Source organism: Lampetra fluviatilis, chromosome 3, assembly GCF_964198595.1.
Source record: "Lampetra fluviatilis chromosome 3, kcLamFluv1.1, whole genome shotgun sequence".
Lineage (NCBI taxonomy): Eukaryota > Metazoa > Chordata > Hyperoartia > Petromyzontiformes > Petromyzontidae > Lampetra > Lampetra fluviatilis.
In genome coordinates, this window is record NC_136277.1 from 7,109,493 (window position 1) to 7,126,749 (window position 17,257).

Sequence of the window (17,257 nt, forward strand, 5' to 3'; positions counted from 1 at the left end):
TGTAAGTGACACACGCTGAGTGTAAGTGACACACACTGAGTGTAAGTGACACACACGCTGAGTGTAAGTGACACACACTGAGTGTAAGTGACACACACGCTGATTGTAAGTGACACACACTGAGTGTAAGTGACACACACTGAGTGTAAGTGACACACGCTGAGTGTAAGTGACACACGCTGAGTGTAAGTGACACACACGCTGAGTGTAAGTGACACACACGCTGATTGTAAGTGACACACACTGAGTGTAAGTGACACACACTGAGTGTAAGTGACACACGCTGAGTGTAAGTGACACACACTGAGTGTAAGTGACACACACGCTGATTGTAAGTGACACACACGCTGAGTGTAAGTGACACACTGAGTGTAAGTGACACACACGCTGATTGTAAGTGACACGCTGAGTGTAAGTGACACACACTGAGTGTAAGTGACACGCTGAGTGTAAGTGACACACACACTGATTGTAAGTGACACACACGCTGAGTGTAAGTGACACACTGAGTGTAAGTGACACACACGCTGATTGTAAGTGACACACACGCTGAGTGTAAGTGACACGCTGAGTGTAAGTGACACACAATGAGTGTAAGTGGCACACACTGAGTGTAAGTGACACACTGAGTGTAAGTGACACACACGCTGATTGTAAGTGACACACACGCTGAGTGTAAGTGACACGCTGAGTGTAAGTAACACACACTGAGTGTAAGTGACACATGCTGAGTGTAAGTGACACACACGCTGAGTGTAAGTGACACACAGTGAATGTAAGTGACACACACTGAGTGTAAGTGACACACTGAGTGTAAGTGACACACGCTGAGTGTAAGTGACACACGCTGAGTGTAAGTGACACACTGAGTGTAAGTGACACACACTGAGTGTAAGTGACACACTGAGTGTAAGTGACACACACGCTGAGTGTAAGTGACACACACGCTGAGTGTAAGTGACACACAGTGAATGTAAGTGACACACGCTGAGTGTAAGTGACACACACTGAGTGTAAGTGACACACTGAGTGTAAGTGAAACACTGAGTGTAAGTGACACACACGCTGAGTGTAAGTGACACACACGCTGAGTGTAAGTGACACACAGTGAATGTAAGTGACACACACTGAGTGTAAGTGACACACTGAGTGTAAGTGACACACGCTGAGTGTAAGTGACACACGCTGAGTGTAAGTGACACACACACTGAGTGTAAGTGACACACGCTGAGTGTAAGTGACACACACACTGAGTGTAAGTGACACACACTGAGTGTAAGTGACACACTGAGTGTAAGTGACACACGCTGAGTGTAAGTGACACACACTGAGTGTAAGTGACACACACACTGAGTGTAAGTGACACACACTGAGTGTAAGTGACACACTGAGTGTAAGTGACACACGCTGAGTGTAAGTGACACACACTGAGTGTAAGTGACACACACGCTGAGTGTAAGTGACACACACGCTGATTGTAAGTGACACACACACTGAGTGTAAGCGACACACACTGAGTGTAAGTGACACGCTGAGTGTAAGTGACACACACTGAGTGTAAGTGACACACACGCTGATTGTAAGTGACACACACGCTGAGTGTAAGTGACACGCTGAATGTAAGTGACACACGCTGAGTGTAAGTGACACACACTGAGTGTAAGTGACACACACTGAATGTAAGTGACACACACTGAGTGTAAGTGACACACGCTGATTGTAAGTGACACACACGCTGAGTGTAAGTGACACACGCTGAGTGTAAGTGACACACACGCTGATTGTAAGTGACACACGCTGAGTGTAAGTGACACACACTGAGTGTAAGTGACACACACGCTGATTGTAAGTGACACACACTGAGTGTAAGTGACACACGCTGAGTGTAAGTGACACACACTGAGTGTAAGTGACACACGCTGAGTGTAAGTGACACACGCTGAGTGTAAGTGACACACGCTGAGTGTAAGTGACACACACGCTGATTGTAAGTGACACACGCTGAGTGTAAGTGACACACACTGAGTGTAAGTGACACACACGCTGATTGTAAGTGACACACACTGAGTGTAAGTGACACACGCTGAGTGTAAGTGACACACGCTGAGTGTAAGTGACACACACCGAGTGTAAGTGACACACACGCTGAGTGTAAGTGACACACACGCTGATTGTAAGTGACACACACTGAGTGTAAGTGACACACACTGAGTGTAAGTGACACACGCTGAGTGTAAGTGACACACGCTGAGTGTAAGTGACACACTGAGTGTAAGTGACACACACTGAGTGTAAGTGACACACTGAGTGTAAGTGACACACACGCTGAGTGTAAGTGACACACACGCTGAGTGTAAGTGACACACAGTGAATGTAAGTGACACACGCTGAGTAAGTGACACACACTGAGTGTAAGTGACACACTGAGTGTAAGTGACACACTGAGTGTAAGTGACACACACGCTGAGTGTAAGTGACACACACGCTGAGTGTAAGTGACACACAGTGAATGTAAGTGACACACACTGAGTGTAAGTGACACACTGAGTGTAAGTGACACACGCTGAGTGTAAGTGACACACGCTGAGTGTAAGTGACACACACACTGAGTGTAAGTGACACACGCTGAGTGTAAGTGACACACTGAGTGTAAGTGACACACGCTGAGTGTAAGTGACACACACACTGAGTGTAAGTGACACACACTGAGTGTAAGTGACACACTGAGTGTAAGTGACACACGCTGAGTGTAAGTGACACACACTGAGTGTAAGTGACACACACACTGAGTGTAAGTGACACACGCTGAGTGTAAGTGACACACACGCTGAGTGTAAGTGACACACACTGAGTGTAAGTGACACACGCTGAGTGTAAGTGACACACGCTGAGTGTAAGTGATACACGCACTGAGTGTAAGTGACACGCTGAGTGTAAGTGACACACACTCAGTGTAAGTGACACACACTGAGTGTAAGTGACACACGCTGAGTGTAAGTGACACACGCTGAGTGTAAGTGACACACTGAGTGTAAGTGACACACTGAGTGTAAGTGACACACGCTGAGTGTAAGTGACACACACTGAGTGTAAGTGACACACGCTGAGTGTAAGTGACACACACTGAGTGTAAGTGACACACGCTGAGTGTAAGTGACACACACTGAGTGTAAGTGACACACACACTGAGTGTAAGTGACACACGCTGAGTGTAAGTGACACACACTGAGTGTAAGTGACACACACTGAGTGTAAGTGACACACACGCTGAGTGTAAGTGACACACACGCTGAGTGTAAGTGACACACACTGAGTGTAAGTGACACACACTGAGTGTAAGTGACACACGCTGAGTGTAAGTGACACACACTGAGTGTAAGTGACACACACTGAGTGTAAGTGACACACGCCGAGTGTAAGTGACACACGCTGAGTGTAAGTGACACACGCTGAGTGTAAGTGACACACGCTGAGTGTAAGTGACACACGCTGAGTGTAAGTGACACACGCTGAGTGTAAGTGACACACACGCTGAGTGTAAGTGACACACGCTGAGTGTAAGTGACACACACACTGAGTGTAAGTGACACACACGCCGAGTGTAAGTGACACACACTGAGTGTAAGTGACACACTGAGTGTAAGTGACACACGCTGAGTGTAAGTGACACACGCTGAGTGTAAGTGACACACACACTGAGTGTAAGTGACACACGCTGAGTGTAAGTGACACACTGAGTGTAAGTGACACACGCTGAGTGTAAGTGACACACACACTGAGTGTAAGTGACACACACTGAGTGTAAGTGACACACTGAGTGTAAGTGACACACGCTGAGTGTAAGTGACACACACTGAGTGTAAGTGACACACACACTGAGTGTAAGTGACACACGCTGAGTGTAAGTGACACACACGCTGAGTGTAAGTGACACACACGCTGATTGTAAGTGACACACACACTGAGTGTAAGCGACACACACTGAGTGTAAGTGACACGCTGAGTGTAAGTGACACACACTGAGTGTAAGTGACACACACGCTGATTGTAAGTGACACACACGCTGAGTGTAAGTGACACGCTGAATGTAAGTGACACACGCTGAGTGTAAGTGACACACACTGAGTGTAAGTGACACACACTGAATGTAAGTGACACACACTGAGTGTAAGTGACACACGCTGATTGTAAGTGACACACACGCTGAGTGTAAGTGACACACGCTGAGTGTAAGTGACACACACGCTGATTGTAAGTGACACACGCTGAGTGTAAGTGACACACACTGAGTGTAAGTGACACACACGCTGATTGTAAGTGACACACACTGAGTGTAAGTGACACACGCTGAGTGTAAGTGACACACACTGAGTGTAAGTGACACACGCTGAGTGTAAGTGACACACGCTGAGTGTAAGTGACACACGCTGAGTGTAAGTGACACACACGCTGATTGTAAGTGACACACGCTGAGTGTAAGTGACACACACTGAGTGTAAGTGACACACACGCTGATTGTAAGTGACACACACTGAGTGAAAGTGACACACGCTGAGTGTAAGTGACACACGCTGAGTGTAAGTGACACACACTGAGTGTAAGTGACACACACGCTGAGTGTAAGTGACACACACGCTGATTGTAAGTGACACACACTGAGTGTAAGTGACACACACTGAGTGTAAGTGACACACGCTGAGTGTAAGTGACACACACTGAGTGTAAGTGACACACACGCTGATTGTAAGTGACACACACGCTGAGTGTAAGTGACACACTGAGTGTAAGTGACACACACGCTGATTGTAAGTGACACGCTGAGTGTAAGTGACACACACTGAGTGTAAGTGACACGCTGAGTGTAAGTGACACACACACTGATTGTAAGTGACACACACGCTGAGTGTAAGTGACACACTGAGTGTAAGTGACACACACGCTGATTGTAAGTGACACACACGCTGAGTGTAAGTGACACGCTGAGTGTAAGTGACACACAATGAGTGTAAGTGGCACACACTGAGTGTAAGTGACACACTGAGTGTAAGTGACACACACGCTGATTGTAAGTGACACACACGCTGAGTGTAAGTGACACACTGAGTGTAAGTGACACATGCTGAGTGTAAGTGACACACACGCTGAGTGTAAGTGACACACAGTGAATGTAAGTGACACACACTGAGTGTAAGTGACACACTGAGTGTAAGTGACACACTGAGTGTAAGTGACACACGCTGAGTGTAAGTGACACACGCTGAGTGTAAGTGACACACTGAGTGTAAGTGACACACACTGAGTGTAAGTGACACACTGAGTGTAAGTGACACACACGCTGAGTGTAAGTGACACACACGCTGAGTGTAAGTGACACACAGTGAATGTAAGTGACACACGCTGAGTAAGTGACACACACTGAGTGTAAGTGACACACTGAGTGTAAGTGACACACTGAGTGTAAGTGACACACACGCTGAGTGTAAGTGACACACACGCTGAGTGTAAGTGACACACAGTGAATGTAAGTGACACACACTGAGTGTAAGTGACACACTGAGTGTAAGTGACACACGCTGAGTGTAAGTGACACACGCTGAGTGTAAGTGACACACACACTGAGTGTAAGTGACACACGCTGAGTGTAAGTGACACACTGAGTGTAAGTGACACACGCTGAGTGTAAGTGACACACACTGAGTGTAAGTGACACACACTGAGTGTAAGTGACACACTGAGTGTAAGTGACACACGCTGAGTGTAAGTGACACACGCTGAGTGTAAGTGACACACACACTGAGTGTAAGTGACACACACTGAGTGTAAGTGACACACTGAGTGTAAGTGACACACGCTGAGTGTAAGTGACACACACTGAGTGTAAGTGACACACACACTGAGTGTAAGTGACACACGCTGAGTGTAAGTGACACACACGCTGAGTGTAAGTGACACACACTGAGTGTAAGTGACACACGCTGAGTGTAAGTGACACACGCTGAGTGTAAGTGATACACGCACTGAGTGTAAGTGACACGCTGAGTGTAAGTGACACACACTGAGTGTAAGTGACACACACTGAGTGTAAGTGACACACGCTGAGTGTAAGTGACACACGCTGAGTGTAAGTGACACACTGAGTGTAAGTGACACACTGAGTGTAAGTGACACACGCTGAGTGTAAGTGACACACACTGAGTGTAAGTGACACACGCTGAGTGTAAGTGACACACACTGAGTGTAAGTGACACACGCTGAGTGTAAGTGACACACACTGAGTGTAAGTGACACACACACTGAGTGTAAGTGACACACGCTGAGTGTAAGTGACACACACTGAGTGTAAGTGACACACACTGAGTGTAAGTGACACACACGCTGAGTGTAAGTGACACACACGCTGAGTGTAAGTGACACACACTGAGTGTAAGTGACACACACTGAGTGTAAGTGACACACACTGAGTGTAAGTGACACACGCTGAGTGTAAGTGACACACACTGAGTGTAAGTGACACACACCGAGTGTAAGTGACACACGCCGAGTGTAAGTGACACACGCTGAGTGTAAGTGACACACGCTGAGTGTAAGTGACACACGCTGAGTGTAAGTGACACACGCTGAGTGTAAGTGACACACACGCTGAGTGTAAGTGACACACGCTGAGTGTAAGTGACACACACACTGAGTGTAAGTGACACACACGCCGAGTGTAAGTGACACACACTGAGTGTAAGTGACACACACACTGAGTGTAAGTGACACACACGCTGAGTGTAAGTGACACACGCAGAGCGTGAGTGACACACACACTGAGTGTAAGTGACACACGCTGAGTGTAAGTGACACACGCTGAGTGTAAGTGACACACGCTGAGTGTAAGTGACACACACTGAGTGTAAGTGACACACACTGAGTGTAAGTGACACACGCAGAGCGTGAGTGACACACACGCTGAGTGTAAGTGACACACGCTGAGTGTAAGTGACACACACACTGAGTGTAAGTGACACACACTGAGTGTAAGTGACACACACACTGAGTGTAAGTGACACACACTGAGTGTAAGTGACACACGCTGAGTGTAAGTGACACACGCTGAGTGTAAGTGACACACGCTGAGTGTAAGTGACACACACACTGAGTGTAAGTGACACACACACTGAGTGTAAGTGACACACACTGAGTGTAAGTGACACACACACTGAGTGTAAGTGACACACGCTGAGTGTAAGTGACACACACTGAGTGTAAGTGACACACGCTGAGTGTAAGTGACACACGCTGAGTGTAAGTGACACACGCTGAGTGTAAGTGACACACACTGAGTGTAAGTGACACACACTGAGTGTAAGTGACACACTGAGTGTAAGTGACACACACACTGAGTGTAAGTGACACACGCTGAGTGTAAGTGACACACTGAGTGTAAGTGACACACTGAGTGTAAGTGACACACGCTGAGTGTAAGTGACACACGCTGAGTGTAAGTGACACACGCTGAGTGTAAGTGACGCACACACTGAGTGTAAGTGACACACACACTGAGTGTAAGTGACACACACGCTGAGTGTAAGTGACACACACACTGAGTGTAAGTGACACACACGGAGTGTAAGTGACACACACACTGAGTGTAAGTGACACACACACTGAGTGTAAGTGACACACTGAGTGTAAGTGACACACGCTGAGTGTAAGTGACACACGCTGAGTGTAAGTGACACACACGCTGAGTGTAAGTGACACACACACTGAGTGTAAGTGACACACACGCTGAGTGTAAGTGACACACACACTGAGTGTAAGTGACACACACGGAGTGTAAGTGACACACACACTGAGTGTAAGTGACACACGCTGAGTGTAAGTGACACACACGCTGAGTGTAAGTGACACACGCTGTGTGTAAGTGTAAGTGACACACACACTGAGTGTAAGTAACACACTGAGTGTAAGTGACACACGCTGAGTGTAAGTGACACACACTGAGTGTAAGTGACACACGCTGAGTGCAAGTGACACACACACTGAGTGTAAGTGACACACACTGAGTGTAAGTGACACGCGCTGAGTGTAAGTGACACGCGCTGAGTGTAAGTGACACACACAGAGTGTAAGTGACACACGCTGAGTGTAAGTGACACACACTGAGTGTAAGTGACACACACTGAGTGTAAGTGACACACACTGAGTGTAAGTGACACGCGCTGAGTGTAAGTGACACACACTGAGTGTAAGTGACACACACTGAGTGTAAGTGACACACACTGAGTGTAACTGACACGCTGAGTGTGACACTGAGTGTAAGTGACACGCTGAGTGCAAGTGACACACGCTGAGTGTAAGTGACACACTGAGTGTATGTCACACCACACACGATGAGTGAAAGTGACACGCTGAGTGTAAGTGACACACGCGGAGTGTGACACACGCTGAGTGTAAGCGACACACACACTGAGTGTAAGTGACACACACGGAGTGCTCCTCACCTCGTCTCTCAGTCTCCACCTTCAGCTTCTCTCTCAGCTGCGCTCACAGCGAGAGACAGGGAGACAGAGTGGAGGGGTAGAGATACACGCACGCCGCCTGCTGCACTCGTCTTCACGTCACTCTCGTGATGATCGTCGTCAATGTCGCTGCCCGTGTCCCACTGCGTGTGCCGAGCCGTGCTCATTGCCAGGGTTCCCGCATCATTCAGCCTCAAGAGCTCCGTTAAAGTCGCCATCTGACTACCGCCATGCTTTTTGGGTTTGTCCGGACGTTGCACACGTCCATCACGATATTCTGGTGCTGTTCAATGACACGTGGCACCAACCTCTCCCCGTCCGTCGAAGAGACTCTGTGGGGCCTGAAACCCGCGACCGTGACGGGACAGCAGCACGCCCGACTCCAACCCTTTAGCATCACAGCCAGGAAGACGACTGGGCAAGTGGAAGGAGCACGAACCCCCTTCATGGAAATAGTGGCACAACACCCGCCTTACACAACACCCCCCTGACACGACACCCCCCTGAGACGACACCCCCCTGAGACGACACCCCCTGACACGACACCCCCCTGACACGACACCCCCCTGAGACGACACCCCCCCTGACACGACACCCCCTTGACACGACACCCCCCTGACACGACACCCCCCTGACACAGGCGGGCATGGAGCACTTGAGCCACAAGATTAAAGGGGGGGAGTGGGAGCTCGAAGTCACGTGGTCTCCTTTCCTACAGAGTCTACAATGAGGGGGGTGGACGAGGAGGTGGGTGGGTCGGGACGGGATAAAGAGGGGCAGAGACCCTCGGTGGTCAAACGGCAGCGGAATGAGGAGTGGCGGAAGGCCGCCTGCTAAGCCCACCAGCCGCGTGTGGCTCAACTCGTTCATTAGGGGGTTCGCTGTCCCCCCTCTCCCCTCTCCCTGGCTTCTCCTCAGCCTGCTGCTTCTTCCTTCCTCTCCGTGTCCCCTCCCCATGTGAATCTTCCTCTCCCGCCTACCGCGAGCTCCCCACTTGGCTGGGGCAGGGGGCCTCTTCCCCTTCCCCCCTCCCCCTGCCGTGTGGTGCCGTGACGTCACAATGGATTACCGCCGACGTTCTGTAGCCCGTTGCTGGGATGTCTCGGCGTGTTGCATCGCGGTCGCGTTTGTTGTCGTAAAGAAAATTCGTCGTCTGAGAATTGTAGCTGGCAGTGTGCACATGGACGTGTGTAGGCCGTGTCGTCAATCCACTGCTGTATGAGGGCTTCCTCACGCCGTGCAGGTTGGGGGGGTAATTTGACCATACTTCACCACACTGGTCATTGTGGGTTCATGAAAGTAAGGAGAATAGACACGGGAGTATTTATAGCGTGATAATATTTCTGCATTGCCCTCTCCTCCCACAATGCATCTCCAAGAATGTTTTATTATATTATTTGTCGATGTTTAGCTCCACGGCTGTTTATCAATACAAGGAGCCGGGTGCTACGACGCACGACTGCCGTGTAGGGAGCGCAGCGTGATGCGTGGAGCAGCGTGGACGTGTGGAGCGCAGCGTGTGGAGCAGCGTGGACGCGTGCGGCGCAGCGCTGCAGGCCGGCGTCACGCTCGTCGCGTCGCCCCCCCGTGCGCCGCGCGCCACGCGGCACCCCCGAATGCCATGCGCGGTGCCCTGAGAGCCGCCTCACCTCGGGGAGAATTTCCTGCAGCACCTCTTCATCCAGCTCGGCTCCCGGCTGCAGCGTCTGGGGGCAAAGCAGGGACGAGTCATCTTCTCTCTCTCACTCAGAGAGATCTGTGTGTGATGTGAGCAGGGACTCTCAAACACACCAGTGGGCTCAAGTAGTAACTAATTGGCGCGTTGTTTACGTGACAAACCTGACTGGCTGTGTCAGGCGGTGGAGAGTTACGACACAGTCTAGATTTGAAGCTTTCGTGACTGCAAGGATTCATACTCTTTGGTTTTTTCGGTAAAGTCACGTAGGTAAAACAATTAATAAAATAAAATAAATTAAAACAACTAAATTAAATCACGACGTTTCGGAGGCAACACAAGCCTCCCTCATCAGGTGTAAAAGGCACAGCAAAATAACTGTAGCGAGAGTTCCTTGTGATGAGACATTGTTATATAGGGTAAGAGGAGGGGGAGGAGCCAAGGAGTAGTTACGACACATTTCTACTTACGCGATCTAACTCAAAAGCCTTCATTATGAATAATATTGGTCACGAAATCCTAAGTTTAACACGTAGGCTTTCGCGACCAATATCATCCTTAAGAGGTTTTTTCGGTTAGATCGTGTAAATATATAAATGTGTCGTTAAAACCCGCCACCACACGACACAGCCAACTAGTAAGGGTTGTCACATAAACAGAACGTGCCAATTCGTCACTAGTACAGCACGCCGGTGTGTTGGAGAGCCAAGCCACAACATTTACAATCTGAGTACGACGTTTCACCAGTAATTACAACCAGCTTCATCAGGTGACAGCCAGATTTGTGGAGAAGTTCACCTGTTTTGTTCCTGATATAGAGGCATAGATGTGGTAACCACGCTTCTGCGCTCTTGCGCAAAGTGGGGGGAGGGGGGGATTGGCTCTCCAACACACCGGTGTGGTGCTGTACTAGTGACGAATTGGCCACGTTCTGTTTACGTGACAACCCTTACTAGTTGGCTGTGTCGGGTGGTGGCGGGTTTTAACGACACATTTATATATTTATGCGATCTAACCCAAAAACCTCTATTATGAAAGCCTACGTGTTAAACGTCTCTGTGTTGCAAATCACAGCCTCTACACACATGAGGTGTGTGTTAGGTATAAACATGAGAACTGTAATGGAGAGCTGTAACGCACTTGCTAAGTATCATAACGCACCCTTCCCCAAGATGCTTAGAACAAGGTACACCAACGTATTTTACAAAATATAAATTATTGCAGATGTAGAAAATATAAACTGGGAAAAAGTATTGGAGGCTACTGGTGGGGAATCTTCATGGTTGTACTTAAAATACATTTTCTTGAGTACGGCTTACGCAGAGACCCGACCAAACGGCACCGACCAATCAACATTGCACCTGGACGTTTAACAATAAACAGGATTGTATATGCCGAAGGCTTCTGTAGAGAAAACAAGCAGAGATAAAAGCAGGCCAGAGATGACATGTGCAATATCATGAACCACATTGTGTGTTTAAGAAGGAAAATTCTACAACTCTCCAGGTATTTGGCTTCACTCATCTGCACGTTGGCACACGAGTACACCCCCTGTACACAACACTCACCTACACGAGGGTCTTGTACACAAGTACTAAGTAGAGGTGCAGCCCTGCAAGTGCCTGCTCACGCCACTGCTGGCAGTAGGGCATCTTGTAGAGGAAGCTATAGAGAGCCCCTCTAGAGGGTATTTGGTCTACTCTTCCACACTGCCCAAACATCTTGAAAGATGTGGGAGTACCCACACTTTACCCCACCACACGCGGCCTCCTCATCAACTCACTGCAGTGAGCAATCTACTGCCGGGCGGACAGAGGCGGGGGTTTAAGAAGTTTGCCCCGCTGTTTCAGCTGCCGCACCGGGAGATCGAATCGAACTGGCGACCCGTGGATAGCGAGTCCAGCGCCCTCCTCACCACGACCCCACGGCAGCTTCCCCCCCAGAGAGCGAACGACGCTCGTCGCGAACCGCTCCCTAGCGGTGCGTCACTGGCGCCGCGGCCTCGCCGAGTCCGGGCCGGGTTTCCCTCCCGCGCTTCCCTCTGCGCGAGGACCGCTCCGCCCACCGGCGTGGCCGCTACCGCGCGCCCCGCTGCCTCCTGCCGGCGCTACGGGGAGACGGCACCGCCGGGGAGAGTTCATTTCCTGGGCGGTCGCCCCCGAGTCTCTCTGCCGCACGAACTCCGCACGCGAGTCCCCGCGGTGCGAGCCTCGGCACCCGCTGCCGTGTCTCAGAGGGGCACCCCGCGTCTGGACTCCGCTAGCGGTGGTCTCGTGCGAGGGAAGCGTCGCCGCTCTCCTGCGCTTCCACGCAGCCCCTGCAGCACGCGGATCCCTTGCAGCGTCTGATGAGTTGAGTTGTGATTCTGAATTTCATGAAACTAATTACTGTTGATTAGTGCTTCATTCCACAACTGAAATGATCTGACTGCAAATTTAGTTGGATTGTTTATACTGCGTTATTGTTTACTGTTCCTGTACTGCTATTGTCAATGTATGTTTGTTATTTAGCTGTGAAGCTGTGTAGACTCATCCCCTGTGTTGCTGGGCCCAGCTCTGCTCTGCTAGAGGAGCCGTTGGGCTCCCCCGGTGTTACTTGAGGGGGGCCCAGACCAACCGAGCCCCCCACCACCCCACCGAGTCCGCACAGAGACTCTCCCAGCCGTGCGCTGTGCTGAGTGACGGCCGCTCGCAGTGAGGGAGCTGACGGGGCCCGGCGGCGGCGCGGTCGCTGCTTCGTGTAGAGCCTCAGGGTTTGATCCCAGGGGCCGCCCTGGTTAATACCACGGGGGGAGTCACCAAACGTGCACGCGGCCTGCTTCACAGCGGACGTTAAAGATCCGCGATTGAAAACCAGCGGTGATGCGAGCCAGCGTCACGGTCCGACGCTGAACATCGCTCGCTAGTGACCCCACGTAGCGCCGGGGGCTCTGTGCACCGTGACCCAGCGCTGTGGAGGCGAGGGTTGGCGAATCGCACAAATTTGTGAAACTCCCACGGGAGCCAGGCCACCACCTCCTGGCTTGCCAGGGGATGGCAGTACAAGTGGATTCCAATCAAAGTAATCTCCCAACTAAACTAAGTAATCTCTTATCTAATCAAAATAATCTCCCTTCTAAACACAGTAATCTCCCATCTACACACAGTAAACACACAGATCTGCTGTCTGTGAGAATCTGGACAGAGTCACTCTACGCAGTCACGTGAGTGACTCACAGAGTGGAGCATCTGGGATGTTCACAGCTGCCACACCAACCACGTGGAGATCAGGTTCAGCCCAGTAACCAGATTTGTATGAACGCTGTGATGCTGTGTAGACGCGTGTAGCTGTAGACTTGTCTAGCTGCCCATTCATGGACAAACGCGCGTCTTGTAAATATCCAAGCATCAAAAGCAGCGCAGTACATTATCCTGCAGCCATGTTACGCTTTATGTGCACTCGCAAGTTATGATGAACAATTATAACAATATTTATTTTAATTCCTTAAACATGATATCTCAAGTTGTAGTCAACGAGTGTATATAATTATTGACATCCACGAGTCCATCACCTGCACTGGTCGTAGCGCTGCTCCCGTGAGCATTGTGCGCATGGAGAGACCCTCGCACCGCCTGCTCTGGTGTCGTCATCGCTGGTGTCTGGGCACAGCTCCCCCCGTCCCCCCCACCCCCCGTCCCCACCGCCCCCACCCCCCGTCCCCACCGCCCCCACCCCCCGTCCCCACCGCCCCCACCCCCCGTCCCCACCGCCCCCACCCCCCGTCCCCACCCCCCCCCCGTCCCCACCGCCCCCACCCCCCGTCCCCCCTCTCTCTACAAGCGCCACGCTGCTGCCCCAAGGGGCTCTCCCCTGGAGCCATCGGCACAGCGGCCGCTGTCGCCTGGCTAGGAGGCAGCGGCACGGAGCACGAGGCCTCCTCACCTTCCTGCGGATGCCGGCCGTGATGGAGACCATGGTGAGAGTCTTCACCAGCCCCGTGGCAGGGTACAGGATGTTCTCCAGCGCCGTGAAGTTCTTGTATGAGGGCCGGTTCACCATGTCCGTCAGCAGGGAGATGGCTCCTGCAGCAGCAGCACGCACACACAGCGTAAACAACACACAGCAGCACACAACACACATCAGCAGTAGCACACCGACAACATGCAGTAGGGGGCCGTCCATAAATGACGTCACGCACCTGGGGGGGGGGGTCAGATATTTGTGACGATGTGTGACGGGGGGGGGGGGGTTTGAGAAATGTGACGTCACATCAAAATGTGCACATTAACTACGCAGTACAATGACAGTAGTTTAAACCGATTTGAAGCATGTTTTATTTTTTTGGGGGGGGTGGGGCAGAGCTTTGTGACGTCATATTTGAGGGGGCGTCTGACTTTTTGTGCCGCCGTGTGACGATGGAGGGGGGTCAAAAATCGTCCAAAATCTCGTGACGTCATTTATGGACGGCCCCTAGCAGCACACAGCACACACAGCTTATGGACAATATGCAGCACACAGCATAAGCACACAGCGCACACAGCAATCAGCACACACACACAGCAGCAAACACAGTACACAGGGCAGCACAGACAGCAGCACACACCAGGGCACACCAGCACACACAGCACACACACAGCAGCACCCAGCAGAGCACGCTGTCTCTGCCCTGGCTGGGGCCTCCCGGCACCGGCACCGGCGCGGCGAGAGAGCGGCAGCGCCTCGAGCTGAGCACGCGGCCTGGCAGGGCCCTCAGCAGCACGGGGGCAGTGGGGGGGGGTCACGTGACTGGGTCAGGGGCGTGGTCGGTGACGCGGCCTCCTCTCCACTCCCCCCGTCGCGGTCGATCGCCACGCACGGAGAGACGCCGGCACCGAGTAGCCACTCGGGGGCTGAGTGGCCACGTGACTCTACACACCTTGACCCCAGTGCCCCTCACACCAAGGGTGGTCACACAGCCCGTTGTGAGACTCCTCCTCACCCTGTGCGTTACAGATGATGTCCAGGTCCTGCTCAGTGGAGATCCTGGCCAGGGCGTAAAGAGCGGAGAGCTTGCAGGGTGCGTCGGGCACGTCCAGGTAGCAGGCCAGCACGTCCGCCGCCAGCTCCTGGTGGAAGCACGACTTCAGCTCCGGCTCCATGCTCAGGTTTGTGAGAGTTGATACCGCAAACCTCAGCGTGTTTTTGGATTCCTGCAACGAGTCACCACAGCGAACGCCAGGTTCATTCTACAGCTACATTGGAATAAATAAGAAAATCAACTACCAATAAAATGTAATAAAATTACATTTCTGATGAAGCATAATAACAAATAAGATGCACAGACGTAGTTCCTGTTGAAACAACTCGCGTGTTGATGCAACGTAAACGAGTTTCAGGCAAAACTCGAAGGAGGTGAGTTTCAGTTTCCAATGCAACGTAACAAAAGTGACGAACCGCAACACAAACCGCGTCCTGATGCGACGCAGCAGCGTGGATCGACGGCGACAAACGGTGCAAGCGACGCTGAGAACTGCGCTGAGGAAGCGGGTTTCCTGTTCACGGCAAAAGTGACAACAACCGCCTGCTGCTGCTGCTGCGTCTGTGACGATGAGCGTCGTGCGGTGTGCAGCGCAGCGCCAGGCTGGGGCCTGCCTCTGGCTCTGTCAGGGATCCCTCGGAGCTCCGTGCAGCTGCCCACTCAGCTTCCCACTCAACTGCCCACTCAGCTTCCCACTCAGCATCCCACTCAGCTTCCCACTCAGCTTCCCACTCAACTGCCCACTCAGCTTCCCACTCAGCTGCCCACTCAGCATCCCACTCAGCTTCCCACTCAGCTGCCCACTCAGCTGCCCACTCAGCTTCACACTCAGCTTCCCACTCAGCTTCACACTCAGCTTCCCACTCAGCTGCCCACTCAGCTTCCCACTCAGCTTCCCACTCAGCTGCCCACTCAGCTGCCCACTCAGCTGCCCACTCAGCTTCACACTCAGCTGCCCACTCAGCTTCCCACTCAGCTTCCCACTCAGCTTCCCACTCAGCTGCCCACTCAGCATCCCACTCAGCTTCCCACTCAGCTTCCCACTCAGCTTCCTACTCAGCTGCCCACTCAGCTGGGCCATGAGATGGGGCTGAGCAAGCGAGTAGCTGCATTGCAACTTGTTTGAGATTGTCTTGAACAATGTTTGGGACGGTTTGGGGAGGCCTTCATCCAGCAGTGGCTGATGGTGATGATGGTGGTGATGATGATGATGATGGTCGTGATGAGTGATGGTGGTAATGATGGTAACAATGATGATGTTGGTGATGATGTTGGTGATGATGGTGGTGGTGATGATGAGTAATGGTGGTGATGGTGGTGATGATGGAGATGATGGTGGTGATGATGGAGATGATGGTGGTGATGATGGAGATGATGGTGGTGGAGATGATGGTGGTGATGATGGAGATGATGGTGGTGGTGGTGATGGAGATGATGGTGGTGATAATGATGATGGTGATAATGATTGTGATGATGATGATGACTTCAACATCGCAGTGCACGGTGCGGGGCCCATGGGAGCTGATGTCATGAGGAGCGCTCGGCCTGACCCGGAATCCCAGCCGCTGAGATCCACTCCGAGTGTTTGGAATCTGGATCTGATCGGCCGCCAGCAGAATGGGATCCCAATCAGCTGCTGCAGGAGACAAGATTCTGTTGCGTAACCACAGCAGCTGCTGCTGCTGCTACTGTGGTTACATTGCTCAACACGACAGGCACTTTCTATTGCTGTATAGGCAATATAAATCCACGTTCATTGAAAGACAAAACTATTGTTGTTAACTAACAAAGACGTCAGGAGAGTGAGGCCGAGTTGCTCTGGCACAATGAGATAACCGACACCTGTGGAACTGCACAGGTCTGGGCTCGATCCCCAGCTGGGATTGTTTAAAATGTACCATTATTACAAACAATAAGTTGATGTTTGTAGTAAAGAAAAACCCTATTGTCCCTGTGACACTAAACCCCACGAGCGAGGGCCACGAGTGGAGCGCTGTCACTCACTCACTGTCACTCACTCACTGTCACTCACTGTCACTCACTCACTGTCACTCACTGTCACTCATTCACTGTCACTCA

The 17,257-nt window shown here is 51.4% G+C and overlaps 1 protein-coding gene across 1 annotated transcript in view; it reads right to left on the reverse strand.

Moving 5' to 3' along the window:
* LOC144948113 (uncharacterized) overlaps positions 1-17,257 on the reverse strand; it is a 128,114-nt gene that overhangs the window by 80,141 nt on the left and 30,716 nt on the right. Inside the window, exons 4-8 of the mRNA XM_078877545.1 lie at positions 15,140-15,350; positions 14,796-14,898; positions 14,104-14,359; positions 10,157-10,213; positions 8,490-8,526 (exon numbers count right to left, since the gene is read on the reverse strand). Coding sequence (XP_078733671.1) covers positions 8,490-8,526; positions 10,157-10,213; positions 14,104-14,359; positions 14,796-14,898; positions 15,140-15,350 — 664 coding nt within the window. The remainder of the gene's footprint in view (positions 1-8,489; positions 8,527-10,156; positions 10,214-14,103; positions 14,360-14,795; positions 14,899-15,139; positions 15,351-17,257) is intronic.